Source organism: Nesoenas mayeri, assembly GCF_963082525.1.
Source record: "Nesoenas mayeri genome assembly, chromosome: 2".
Taxonomy (NCBI): Eukaryota; Metazoa; Chordata; class Aves; order Columbiformes; family Columbidae; genus Nesoenas; species Nesoenas mayeri.
In genome coordinates this window covers 89,929,332-89,942,463 of record NC_137543.1, presented here as the reverse complement: position 1 = coordinate 89,942,463, position 13,132 = coordinate 89,929,332, and the positions used below count along the sequence as shown (strand labels likewise).

The 13,132-nt window shown below is 46.5% G+C and overlaps 1 protein-coding gene across 2 annotated transcripts in view; it reads left to right on the top strand.

Moving 5' to 3' along the window:
* Positions 1-3,678: 3,678 nt before the first annotated feature.
* Positions 3,679-13,132, top strand: part of SLC22A23 (solute carrier family 22 member 23) — a 115,300-nt gene continuing 105,846 nt past the window's right edge. For both annotated transcript variants that reach the window (XM_080339263.1, XM_080339262.1), the window contains exon 1: positions 3,679-4,832. In XM_080339263.1, coding sequence (XP_080195389.1) covers positions 4,302-4,832 — 531 coding nt within the window. In that variant the 5' untranslated portion in view covers positions 3,679-4,301. The remainder of the gene's footprint in view (positions 4,833-13,132) is intronic.

The window sequence follows — 13,132 nt, the reverse complement described above, 5'->3', positions numbered from 1 at the left end:
GTACACAGTTTTCTTAATATAAATCAGTGTCGAAAAAATAAGCCAAAAGACATTGATTCGTTCTCTGATTGAATGCAACTCATATTTTAAACAGCATCTTTTTGTCTTCTAGCAAAGAGGCACCCCAAAGATCCTATGTCTTCTCTCTAAGGTCTAGAGGTACTGTTGGAGAAACCATGTTTGATCACAAAACGTAGCATCTCACAAAGCCTTGCATAGGAGAGAGAGGCTTGCCTCTGTAATCTTAACTGCAGCATTTACTCGTGTAGGCTCCACTACACAGCTGGAATATTCCTTTCTAATCTTTCTCATTTCCTCATTCAAACAAAACACAATTTTCACAAGAATTTGTGAAGGCATTTCTGTTATTTGAAAGATACTTTTCCATGAAGTTTTCCTTCAGTGGCACTTGTTCCATCAAAAATTTATTTCTTAACTCCTAGAAATGTGTTTTCTTTCTTGTATTGTCCTCAGCCTTCTAGTACTCAGAAACAGTCTCTCAGGCATCACTGTTTCAAGGGTGGGAGAACTTCTACTATGTAAAAATAAGTAACTCTCAGGAATATGCCACCTTTGAAATTTTTCATTTCCAAATGAAATCTCAGGATGTAGGAGCCAAACAGAAGAGGTACTTGGGATTAAAATGTTTGGTCAGTTTGCATAAGGGTTGCTGCCTCTCATTAGGGTCTTTTCATTGTACTGTATGGTTGTATTCTGTTTCTACAGATCTGCTCATTCACAGTACATCTGCCTCCTTCTCTAAGGGCTCTTCTTTTCCCTTCTATCTCTTCTAAGTTTTCATCTCTTTACTTTCTTCAGTCAAATTCCTCTTTTCTCAAAACTTCTACTTGAGATCTCCATTCTCAAAAGTCCTCTCCTCCTCTCCATTTCTCCGTGCCAACTCCAAGCCATGCTGAGGCCTTTTTGACTTTGTAGGAAAAGAGAGTTAGTTGTTGATAGCTGGGAGTTACTAGAAGATCTGTTCCAGGTGATCCCATTGCATAAGAAATCGAGGAAGGGTAGGAAACAACCAATCCAGCTGAACTGTGAGTTCAAAAAAAAAGGAAGCACAGAGAAAGTAGGTCAGGTTTCCACAGGGTAAGTACAGAAGCATCATCCAGTAAGACTAGATGGGAACAAACACAAAAAAGTCAATACAACAAATAAAACTTAGCTAAGAAGAGCATCGCAAGTAACAAGAAATCGTTTGGTAAGTGCATCAGGGGTAAGAGGAAGTCAAAAGCAAGTGGATTACTCATCAGAGAGGGAAAGATATTGACTGATGCTGAGAAGGCTCAGAGTGCCTCAGGCCTTTTTTGCACCAGTCTTGGCCAAAAGAGGTCACTTGTGATCAGTTGATTGACATAATACATATTAATGACAAAGCAATGAGGTTTCAGCCTGGACTGAGACAGAAATGTTTACAAGAGTATGCAGAAAACCTAGAGGTTTGCAAACCAAGAGGCTGGCTGGACTTCACACCAGCATACTGAAGGAAGTGGCTCAAATAACATTGGAAGCACAAGTGTTTGTCTCTGAGAGCTCAGGGAGGACAGCCAAGGGCCCTGCTGACAGAAAAAGGCAGAACGGGTGCCTGTCTTTAAAAAGAGCATAAATACATAAATAAATAAATAGACCAGTCAAACATTTTTTTCCCCAGAAAGCACCTGGTACAGACTTTGTTATGGAAGAAAGGAGCAAGGCCTGCAATTATCTGTGCCTTGATTAGGCTCTGCACAGCCATTCCTAAATGAAGGAGTTCAGTTTATGTGAAAAAATTGGGCAGTGGGTACAAAACTGTGAAAAGAACAGTTGTCAGTGGTTTACTGACAAATGGGTGGATTATAGCTGCAGTTCCAAAGGGGTCAGTCCTGAGATGTTTCATTAGCAGCCTTCAGAGAAGCTGCTAATAGAGGAGCAACTGCAAGTACATTGGAGGATGAAATAAGAAATCAAAATAATCACAGAATCACAGAATGTTAGGGATTGGAAGGAACCTCGAAAGATCATCTAGTCCAATCCCCCCACCGGAGCAGGAAACTGCTTGGGAAGGACAGAACAGGACTGAAAAGCCACAAGAGGAATTGTTTTTGCAGGCAGGGTTAACCCCCCGCACACACAGAGGCTGGGGCACAGCTCCTTGCACACTTCAGGCAACAGCTGAAGGAAAGCAGAGGAGAGATGGTGGCTGATGAGACAGCAGGGGAGCTGGACAAATGGCAGCTGGTTGGCATAAAGAAAACATGGCACAGGTGACATGATAACAGTCATCAGATGTGAAAGAGCACTGCAACACAGGAAGAGAGAGAGGAGACTTCCCTGGGCAGGGAGCACCAGGTTCATGTTTCAGCATGGAATAATCAAATCAGACAGGCGAAGTTCCAGCTGGGGAGGCTGTAGGGCCACTTGGGTACTGGGGACCCCTCAGAGCAGGACGGAGGGTAGCCCGAAAAAGGGATCTAAAACCACCAATAGATGGGAAACCTTTTTGGTGTCCTATGCAAGAAAAAGAGCTAACAGGAGAAAGATATATGGAATTAATGGTGTATGATAACTCATTTGCAGAGACTGGATCAAGTAAATGAAAATCTGTTGACTCTCCCATTTATATTTGGTAATGATAGCAGTCCTCTTCTGATGCACACAAGTATTTTCTGCTCACTAGCCATGTTCATGTGCACAAGCGCATATTGATCTGTTGTCTCTCTTTCTCTTCTTCCAAAGGAAAAAATAACCACAGAGTTCAGTAATGCATGAGCTACGCTCCACAATGAAAATAGTCTGAGGCACTCAGATGCTGAAGTAAATTTAGCTTAACATAAAAATAACCTTCATAAGTTTGATCAGTTTATTTTACAATTAATTTGACAATTAATGTCAGGTGTTAATACGATTATTATTTTTTAAGTGTGCACTAATTTGGCAGCCTGACTGAAACAACGCAGGTACATCTCCTTGCAGTGCTCTAAGTCTCAGAAATGCCACCTTTGACTTCCAGTTCTTCCCTGTAGGTCTGTCCCCGCTGCAGCCTCCCCTCTTCAGCCGCCCAGGGTGCTCCTCCAGCCCAGCCAGCTGCAGCGGCGCTGCATTATTAAAGGGATGCCGTGTAAATAATTGATATGGAAATAACAGCGCGCCGTACAGCGAGAGCACTTCCTTCCCCGGCCCTCACCCCACCGCCGCGATACGCGATACCTGCCCCGGCGCGGCGGAGCGCAAAGCGGCCGCGGGGCGGCGCGGAGCCCACGCGGGGCCGCCCCTCCACGCCCTCCCGGCGCCGTCCCGCCCCCGGCGGCGGCGGGTCCCTGCAGGGGGGCCGGGCCGGGCCGGCGGCGCGGCGGGAGCAGGTGCGGCCGCCCGGCACCGCGGGGGCGGAGCGGAGGGCGGTGGCGGCGGCCGGGCCGGGCCGGCAGGTAGGGGCCGCCGGGAGGCGGAGGTTGAGGAGCTGGGCGGGCTGCCCGGCCTCTGGAGGTGCGGCCGGCGGCACGGCGAGAGGGCTGCCGCGGGAGGAGGACGGCGGCGGCGGTCTCCGCAGCCCGGGCCGCGGAGGGGCCCCTTGCTGCAGAGCCAGATGTGCGGGACGGGGGGCTGCGAGGGGCCGGTGGGGGGGTGTTGGGGGCTGCCGCCGCCGCTGCTGCTGCGGCCGGGGGGGAACCCTTAGCTGTGCGGGAAGCGGGGAAGCCGCGTCGGGAGCTGTTATTTTCTTCTCCCCTTTCCTTTGCCTTTCCTTTCCTGCCTCCTCCTCCTCCTCACCAAAACCGGGAGAGGAGGCGTGTTCGTAGAGCCTTGCTGCACCGGTTTTGCTTGGTTTGTTGTTGCAGGGTTTGGTTCGCCGGGTGGTGGTGGGTTTTTTCTGTGTGTGTTGTGGTCTTCTTTTCCTTCGGTTCCTTCTCCCTCCCTTTCCTTTGGCCCATTGCATGCTCGGATCCGGCTGGATCCTTCCTTTTATTTTCGGTGGTGCTTCTCGGAGGGGGGAAGGGAGAGCTGGGATGAGTGCAGTTTGACGCACAGGCGAGGGGAGGGGGGGCACCGCCGGCAGCTGCAGCGGTTCGTGGCCGCAGGGTGCGGGTGAGGAAGGGAGCGAGCGAGGGGTTCGCTCGGTGCCTCCCCCTTTCTTCGCCCATCTCCTTCCTCCCCTCCTGCCCTCCCCATCCTTCTGCTGCCGGGTCCGGCTGGGAGCTTGTGTGCAATATATAACGTTGTAAGGTGTGTGTGCGCGGAGGAGAGGGAGGAAAGGACTCGCGAGTGAGCCGGGGCTGCCCCAGCCCCCCTTATGTGACCCCCCCCTCCCGGGCGGCTGGATGGCGATAGACCGGCGCCGTGAGGCGGGCGGCGGGGGCCGGCCGCTGCCGGAGGAGAACGGCTCGGTGCCGGGGGCCGCGGGGGGAAGTGCCGCCACCCCCCCGGGGCCGTCCCCCGCCAACGCCACCGGGGCTGAGATCCAGGCGGTACCGGTGCCGTCGCCCGCTGCCGCCTGCAGCCCGCTGCTCCTCGACTACGACGGCTCGGTTCTGCCCTTCCTCGGGGGACTGGGCGGCCGGTACCAGCGAACCCTGGTGCTGCTCACCTGGGTGCCGGCCCTCTTCATTGGCTTCAGCAAGTTCTCGGACTCTTTCCTCCTGGACCAGCCCGACTTCTGGTGCCGGGAAGCCGACGGGCAGGGCAACTGGAGCGGGTCCCTGGCGACGGGACACGCCAACCACAGCGGCAACGGGAGCATCTTCCCCACGCCCGGACTGCCCACCCCCGCAGGGGGCAATGTCAGCGAGTGCGACTGCCACGAGTGGCACTACCGCATCAGAGCTGGTCTCATTCAAAACGTCGTGAGCAAGGTGAGAAAGGCGTCTTTCTTCAGCCCCTGTCCCTGTCCAGCCCTCACAGACCGCCTTGTTCCTACCCCAGCCCTGCTTGACATCTGCTCATCTCAAGCAGTGTGAAGCGAGCTGAACATCATGCACACCTGTCTGTATATGCCACTGCTGGGTCGGTCAGCTGCCCCATGGGTTACCCTCTCACCAGCAGAAAATCTCGCATGCCTGTAATCCTTTCCTTCTCTGGGTGTCACACCTGATATCTCTCCTGTGGGTTTGTTCTTTTCTTGCTGGTTGTGATGCTGAGCTGCAAAGTTATGTCCTGAAATGGGATCCTTGGCAGCTCTTCGGGATCCCAGCAACCGTCCTGCTGTCTTGCGATGGAGGTGTCTGTGGGAAAGACAACACAGATGAGTGTCACCAGGTAGTGGGGGGAAAGGGTTGTGGAGAAGGTTCCTCTTGTAATGTCACTCATCTTGGTGCGAATACACCATAACAGCCATACAAGCCAAAAAACATGTTGATTTTTGGGGAAGCTGATGAGGTGGTCACTGGGGAGAAAAACAGACAAAGTTCTGCTGAGTTGTTCTTGTTTAGTACTTACTCTCTTGATAACTGCTTTGGTAGAGCAATAACAGAAGAAACGTCTCATACAAGTTGTACTCCAGAGGCAGAAAACGCATGCTGCTCTGTTTTGTGTTTCCTAATGTAATGGCTAAGGTGGAAAATTTCTAGTGAGGCGGACTGTGCCGTGTTCTAATGTTACTTCATGTTTGCTGAGTAGTGCATGCAAAAAAAATGCTTTGCCTTTTCACCTGAAAGCTTTGGCTTGTTTATGCTACCAGCCCTGCAAAAGCCCTACCATCTCCGGGTGGGCCTCAATGATATTAGTAAGCAACTGGAGCTCTAGGAAATGTAAAATGAAACTCTTACACCAAGGAAGTAGTTGCTGTAGTGTGAAGACTCCCCCCTTAAGATCAGCAAAAATTACTTCCTGCCCGGGAGCAGTGTTTTGGATTAACTGTGCTTATCTAGTTGGGAGAAAGAAACGCAGCAATAATCAGGTGACCGGTATGATTGTGCATTGGTCAGCCAGCATGCATGCATATTCATCATTGAAAAACATTTAAGTTTTTTTCTTTTTGTGCCCCTTGAAAGCGTGCACAACTGGTGGAAAAGCAAGTAAAGCAAATCCCTCAAAACCTTGAACCCTGAATGGATTAAAAAAACCCAAAAACTAGCCCTGCTACGCTCCTTCCGTGAGAAAAACACAGGCACATGGTGGATTTGACTGGTTTGAGATGTAGAAGAGCATAATATGAAATTTGACATTTAAGAGAAGCAGATTTTCTTCTGTTTATAACCAGAGACTGAGCTCTTAATATGTTTTAGGGTTTAACACTGATGCATAGAAAAAAAAAATATTTCCTTTTAGAGCAAACTGTATTTTTTTTTAATATTTGAATCTTTTGAAGGTCATAATCAAGTTGGCCACAAAAGGTCGGGGGAGAGTTAGTTTGCTATATTGCATGCTTCTTTAAAAATAACAAAAGAAGTGTTCTTTGGAAGAACTTGCAGTAAAGGGCAGATCAATTTTAAGGGGTAAATAAACAGCTGTGGTCCCTCCTGCCTTGTTTTCTGTTACAAAGAATAATAGTAATTTTTGGAGACTATGGGATTTTCCAGTGTGGAGTTTTATTTTTGTTGTATGCTCACTTTCAAAAACTTGGCAGCTTTTTCTCTTTGATTTGTAATCCCATGTAATTATAATTAGGTTGTTTTCTCAGGGTCAGAATTCCTCCTTACTTTGTGCTTTGGTTTTGTTTTGGGGGTTTTCTGGGTGGGTGTGCTGCCTTTTTTTGTCCTACTGAAGAAAGAGAAGAAAAACCCAGGCAGAACATCGGGGTAGCTTAATTTGGACTTCCTTTCTTAAAAACCCCCAGGAGCTCTGACAGTGTGGGAGCGATCCTTGTAACTGCTGGTTGCTCTTACATGCATCCACTGTCCTTTGTGAGAAAGAACTGCCCTGGATGAATTCAGAAGACTGGATATTCCGATCTCCTTTAACTCCCTCAGAAATACATTTGTTTCTGTAAGGTATTATGCAATGTTCTCATCTTTCTAAATAAATTTTTATTAAATCTTAGTCTAATATACACTAATCTATGTAGTAGCCAGGGGTTATATTGAAATATCACAAAGACAGCCAAAAGTGTATTAATAAAAAATGAACTTTTGTTTGGCCAGTAAACCCCATTGTTCTCATCTTCAGCAGTCCAAGCTAATCACTGCCGGATGCTCCTTCACTGCTTTGTCTTCAGAAACGATGAAAAAAATTGTGGTTATTTAGCGCAAAGCATATTTCCTGCTCTGCGTTTTGTCCGTGCACATGAGACTACACTGCACCCTGTTACTCTGGAGCAGATTGCTGTCCTTAAAGTATGTTAAATTACTGTCTCCGTAGCCTCTTTCCTAATGGTACCCATCATCAGATGTTGTCTCTCTGTCTCTGCTTTCTCAGCTGTCCCATCCTTGATGCCCGTTTTTTCCCAGCCTATGGCGTGCTTGGGACTGATGTATCTTGCTGTTTCCAGCCCCGCTCTGTGCTTCGCTTAACCCCGCTTCTCTTTGAGTCTTTGCTGGAGCCAGAGGTGGCCTTGCAGCTTCCTTGAAGAGTGGTATTGCCACGCGAGGCACTGCCATTACCCTGACCTTCTCGGCTGAGTCACTGGGAACGGTGCTTTTTATAGTGCTGCCAGTCACTGGAACTGGTAATAAAGGACATACTGCTTATTATTTAACATTGTTGAAATACATATGGCAAAGAGGTCAGATGCATAATTTAACCACAGGGATTCCAGTGGCCATATTAAATCACCCATCTGAGCTAATGTCCTGACTTCGTACATAAATCTTGGACTTTAGCTTGGTTTGTACATAAATATCTTCCTTTAGGAGAATTAGCTTCTAAGGCTTTTTTACTGTCTTCTTTGATGATTTCTATCTACTCTCTATCACAACATCACCATTATCACATCACTATAAACAGGGTGCACGTGTATCGCTTGTAAGATATCTATCCTGAACTAGCCTCTAGGCATACAGCTAGTAAAAAATAAAAATCTGTGTTTTAGATGGTCTATGTGTCTCAACAATGTCCCAAGGAAGGATGCTGAGAAACTCTCCTTTTTTTTTTTTTCCGTGTGGAAACTTCAGGTCTCATTTTACCTATTTGCAAAGTAAAGCTTCAGGTAAATTATTAGCATTAACGCAATATACAATTTAATGAAAACTAAATGTATGTAGCCGTGAAACCTAGCAGGAAGTTGGAGTGTGTACTTAGCAGAGACTTTTCTAAAGCTCTTGTCAGCTGCTTTAGCGCCTGGATCTTCTGGCCATCTGCAAAGCTGGCTGTAATCTTGGGGCAAAGTTCTCACGGAAGCTCTTAGTTATAGGATTGATGGTTGTTTTTCCCTCTGTTACTAAGATGAGCTGTCTGCTATGTTCGATTGCATTACATGGTGGGATTCTTTGTTGTTCTGAATTCTAATTTATGTAACGGACACCAAAAGCTGATGAGGGCAAGGACTGAGACTTGATTAAATTGTAGCGGTTGATGGCACAGCATCCCTCTGCCCGCACCCGCAGCATTCCAGATCATTCTACCTCTTGGGGGTGGTGTAGTGGGAAGCGGTTAGTTAAAGGCTGTGTTTTAATCACCCAGAGCAATTATGTAATAATATTTCGTGTCTAGTCACAAGGGAATTCCTGTTGTGGCTGCTTTTCTGCTCCAGATGCCTTGTTTTGCTGCAATGCTGTTCCCTTGGCTCTCAGCTTCCCACTTGATTTGGGTTGAGTCATCTCTTTTCCCAAGTAACATGCCATCATTTTACCTATTTGCCACTGGTTCGATCGTTCTGATGCCAGTTTGGCTGAGCCTCTAGCAAACTGTCCCATCCAAAAAAGTAGACCTTAATTCAGGAGAGCTGAATTGTCCGGGGGCAGGGTTCCTACGCAGCGAGCACTGAGCAGTGCTGTCTTGGTGTGAACTTGGATCAGTTCAGACTGTAATGTGATGCTCTTTACCCCTTGCAAGGGGTGATGTCTGTGCCCTACCAGCCTTTCTTTCCCTTGCTTATATGCAAATTCGGTCACTTTTCTGGCACTTACATCTTCAGCTGATTCAGCTTGCTTACTGGGTAGAAAAGTTTCTCTTCAAATCTTTTTTTTTTTCCTGGGTTAATGAAGTGAAACGTCTCTATGCAGTTACGTGTATGCTAGACTATGGTGCTGTCTCATGGAATTATTGTAGGTATCTGCAAGCAGTCAGAAATGGTAAAACAAACAAATGTATGTGATAAGTGATGACAAATTTGGCATTGCTTGTAGGGTGATATTTCTTGTGGTAGGGTATAGGTGTGCGTTTCAAGTGGACTTTCAGAGTGTATTTGTTAATTAATTTGAAGAGATCACTCTCACAAGTTTCTTCCCAAAATAAGAGCTGTGCCACCCTTTCCAGGCACAAATGGGAGGAGACCTCTCACTCGTTTCTGCAAATCTGCTAGTTGGCTGGTCTCTGCAAAGAGGCTTCAGAAATGCTGATGCTTCCCTCTTTTCCTGCAGCTCCCAGGATTTGTCTTGTCAGTGTCGGTTCCTGGCTGACTGGCTCCTACTTAGTCCCAAATCGATGAAAACTTTGAGTTATTGTACCCAGTACGGTAGTTGGATCAGAAGCGGCAAGACTGAAACTAGTGTAGCACCCATGCCCTTGCTTCACTTGTATGGATTGCAGGGGGTGTAGGGACCTGCAAGGCAGACACTTGCAATGGGCAGGAAGAGTATACGAAATTTCTTTCAGATGAGGCTTTGAAGTGACTCTCTCTGCTCCTAAGGGGTCAGCAAGTCCTTGTGGTCTGATGTATCCAGAAATACTGGCAGACCACAGCACACTTCTACTACTATTTTCTTATGCCTTTATGACCTACGGGAGAGATCCCAAACTACTTTTCCTTCTGCAAGTTCAGAGTCAGCAGTTGCCAGTCTGAGCGGTCTCTAGCTTGAGAAACCTGTTTGTTAAAGAGGAAGTGAGGGACCTTGCTGCCTGTCCTGCTGCAGCTGCTCTGGGGCCAGCCTGTGTGCACTGAACATGGTGGTGGAGCCTGCTGGTTAGCAGGGTGCTGGTGAACAACACCCTAAAACACTGGAACACGTTTCTGGCTGAGTGGCCTGAAGGAAGGGGATGGCTTTTTCAGGAACAGTACTTGCAGTTTCCTGGTGGTGTCTTCTGCCTGCAAACAGCAAACTACCCGATGTTGATCTTCGAGATAAACAAGTATGATGATATCACCAGACTACAAAGACTTGTTTAGTGAGCCTAGATACTGGTTTTATTCGTTTAGGGGGCTGTTACCTACAGGACAAAAACATTTTAAGCAATTGGTCTAGAAAACAGGGGCTGGGTTTAGACTGATACTGGCACCAGAACTCAGGTTTTCTAGCTGGTATGTGGTGTGTTGTTTGGTTTGTTTTGATTTGGTTTTTTGTTTATTTGGTGGGGGTTTTGTTGTTTTGTTTTTCCTAGAGGGAATGTACATAGAGCTAATGTTTGTTATCACCATTAAGATAAAGTGTCTTGGATATGGGAGTCTGATTTCAGCCTACCATAAATGGTTTGTTGCACTGGTAGAACTAACAGAGAAGGTAGTTCCATATTAGAATATCTTAAAGTCATTCTTAACTTTACAAGACTTCCTGTTGAGCTTTTCGTGTTCCTCATTTGTTCTTCATTTTCTGTGTGTACGTCAAACAACTGTGTTTCGTTTTGTGGGGGTTTTTTTGTTTTTTTTTTTGGTGTGGTGTTTTGTTTTTTTTTTTTTTCCTCTGGATGGATGTAATGTTTGAAATGGTTGGGATTTTTCTTGGTTTTTGTTTCCACTCCCTAATACATCCTGTATCTCAGTAATTTAGTTTAAATATACCAACCTTGCCCATTCTGTGGCAAAAGATGCAGGCTCCAGTGTATATTCACCAGCTGCTCAGGCAGTCTAAACCTAAATTTCTAAAGTGATTTAATGGTTTTACCTCTTCTTGCTCCGGCTGCAGGAGTGTGGTTATAAAAGATGACCTCATGTTTTTCTTAAAACATTTGTCAAAGAGAAGAAATTGGCACTTAGGAAGGCATCTAATTTGGAGCCCGTTCTGATGGTAATGTTGAGATGAGGATTACAGGCCAGCCAAACATGAAGCTGTTCATAGTTTAATAACCTAAGTTACAGAATAGCATCAGACATGTGGTTTTCCTTAACTTAAAATCTTTTGGCCATACTAGTGGTGCAAAGTCTTAAATTAGAGCTTTCCAAATTAATTCTAGAGAGCTGCTAAATTTAGAAATTGCTGAAAGGGATCCAGTGCTTTTGTGTACCTTGCCTTTTGTTTTCCCTGTCAGCCTATTTGTTTCTGCCTGGTTTCCTGTTTGCACTACCCAATGTCCCTGCTTGGGGCAGTTGCTCTCACTCACACGCTTTTATACTTCTTCCTCCTCCTGCTTTTTGGCAGTGCAGCTTGGCTGGTGCTGGGTTATCCATGAGTACCTGTGGAATCCGTTAGACTGAGATCTTGCTGTAGAAGAAAGCAGTGGGTTTTGCTGTAGATGTTTAGAAGAGCAGAGAAGCCTCTCATGGGAAGATGCTGCAGCTCTGCAGCAGCGCTGAGTGTTCAGTTCTCGCACTGAATTCCCTCAGAGCAGCTTCTGTTGGGCTCTGGTCACCTCGACTCTGAAATGTGTGCTTAGTTGTCATAATGTAGTTTATGGTTTTTTTCCATTTGACTTTGGACAGCATGTGAGCTTGTGTGCCCTCTGAGTTATCTTCTAAAGACAAGGCCAAAAGTAGAGACCTGGAGGAAGGAGAAAGCAGGTTCAAGTCCCTTCTGGAATGTGTCATTGGGGTGTGTTGCAGCAAAACCAGTGTCAGCGCCTGATAACTGCTCAGTACCAGAGACACGCTGTCCCACACCCAGTGTGGGTGCCGCGCAGCCTGCCATGTCACTGGCCCATAAAACCCGCCAGGAAGTGATGACTGACATGTGCATTGAGTAGCTCCTGCTGATCCAGGCCACGTCATACCTGCTGGGAACGCGCAGTAGGTCTGTGCCCATTCCCACGCAGTGGGAGATGCAACAGGCTGGCTGTGGTGCACACCTGTGTGTGCCGCAACTGCAGCGTTTGGGGCAGAAACTCCTGCCTGCTCTGCAGCATGATGAGGCAAGGGCATGTGTGCTCAGGGGCTGATGGCCTTGATGGGACTCGTGCCTGTGGAGAAGAGTGTGGGTTTTTTGTTGTTGTTGTTTTTGTTCTTGGTTTGGGGGTTTTTGTTTGTGGTTTGGGTTTGTTTTGGTTTTTTTTTGGTTATTGTTTTTCAGGGTTTTTTTGACTCATCATCTCCCCAGGAGAAAAATTCCGTGTACAGCGCAAGGCTTGGTTGGGATTTTTATTTTGCCTTTTAGTTTGGCACAGCCCTGAATGCTGGTTGTCTTACTGAAACACAGGAGCAAAAGACTAAGTGAATATATCCTGATATTTATTTCTGGGATGCCTATCTAGATGCACAAGCAGCAAAACTGGAAGACTCAGGAATAGTGTTATACTTGTGAGATGCAGGGAAGCGGTGCCTTCTCCTTGTCCAGCAGCACGTGATTTAGAGTTACCCTTGAACGTTGTTTTCAGAGCAGGGTGGTCCAGCTTTGTAGAAAAGGTTTTTCAGCTCCAGACAGTTGTGAAGGAATTTGCACAATCTCCCTGTTACTCTGCAGTGCTCTGGATCTGCCCGGTCTCCTCCTGGCCTCCAGTCCATAGTCCATGAATGTGTAGACAATGTCGCAATGTCCACCCTACAAATATTATTAAGGATAGCAAATGTAAATTAAGCCATAAAACCTTTTTCTCTACTCTGTCTCCCAGGGCTGGGTCAAATATTCGCTGCTTGAACAATTCAAGTTTGACAGACCAGTTTCATATTTTGATTTGTAAAACAAGTGGAGTATTTTTCTCATCTTTTCTTTCTCCTTAATATTTAAGTCTGAATTAATATAATACCAGACCCTCTTTTTTTCACCCTCTCCTTTTCTTCTTACCTGAGTTATAATAGCTGTAGTCCTCAAATGATGAGAGGGCAGGGTCACAGCAGCAATAGTTGCATGTTAAAATTAAGGTGTCTGATTCTTTTTGTCCACAGTGACTTTGAGCAAATATTTCTCATGAGGAATAGCTCACTCCTCTTGTCTCCTCCTTCCCCCTTCTCCATTTAACTTTTATGCCACATTTG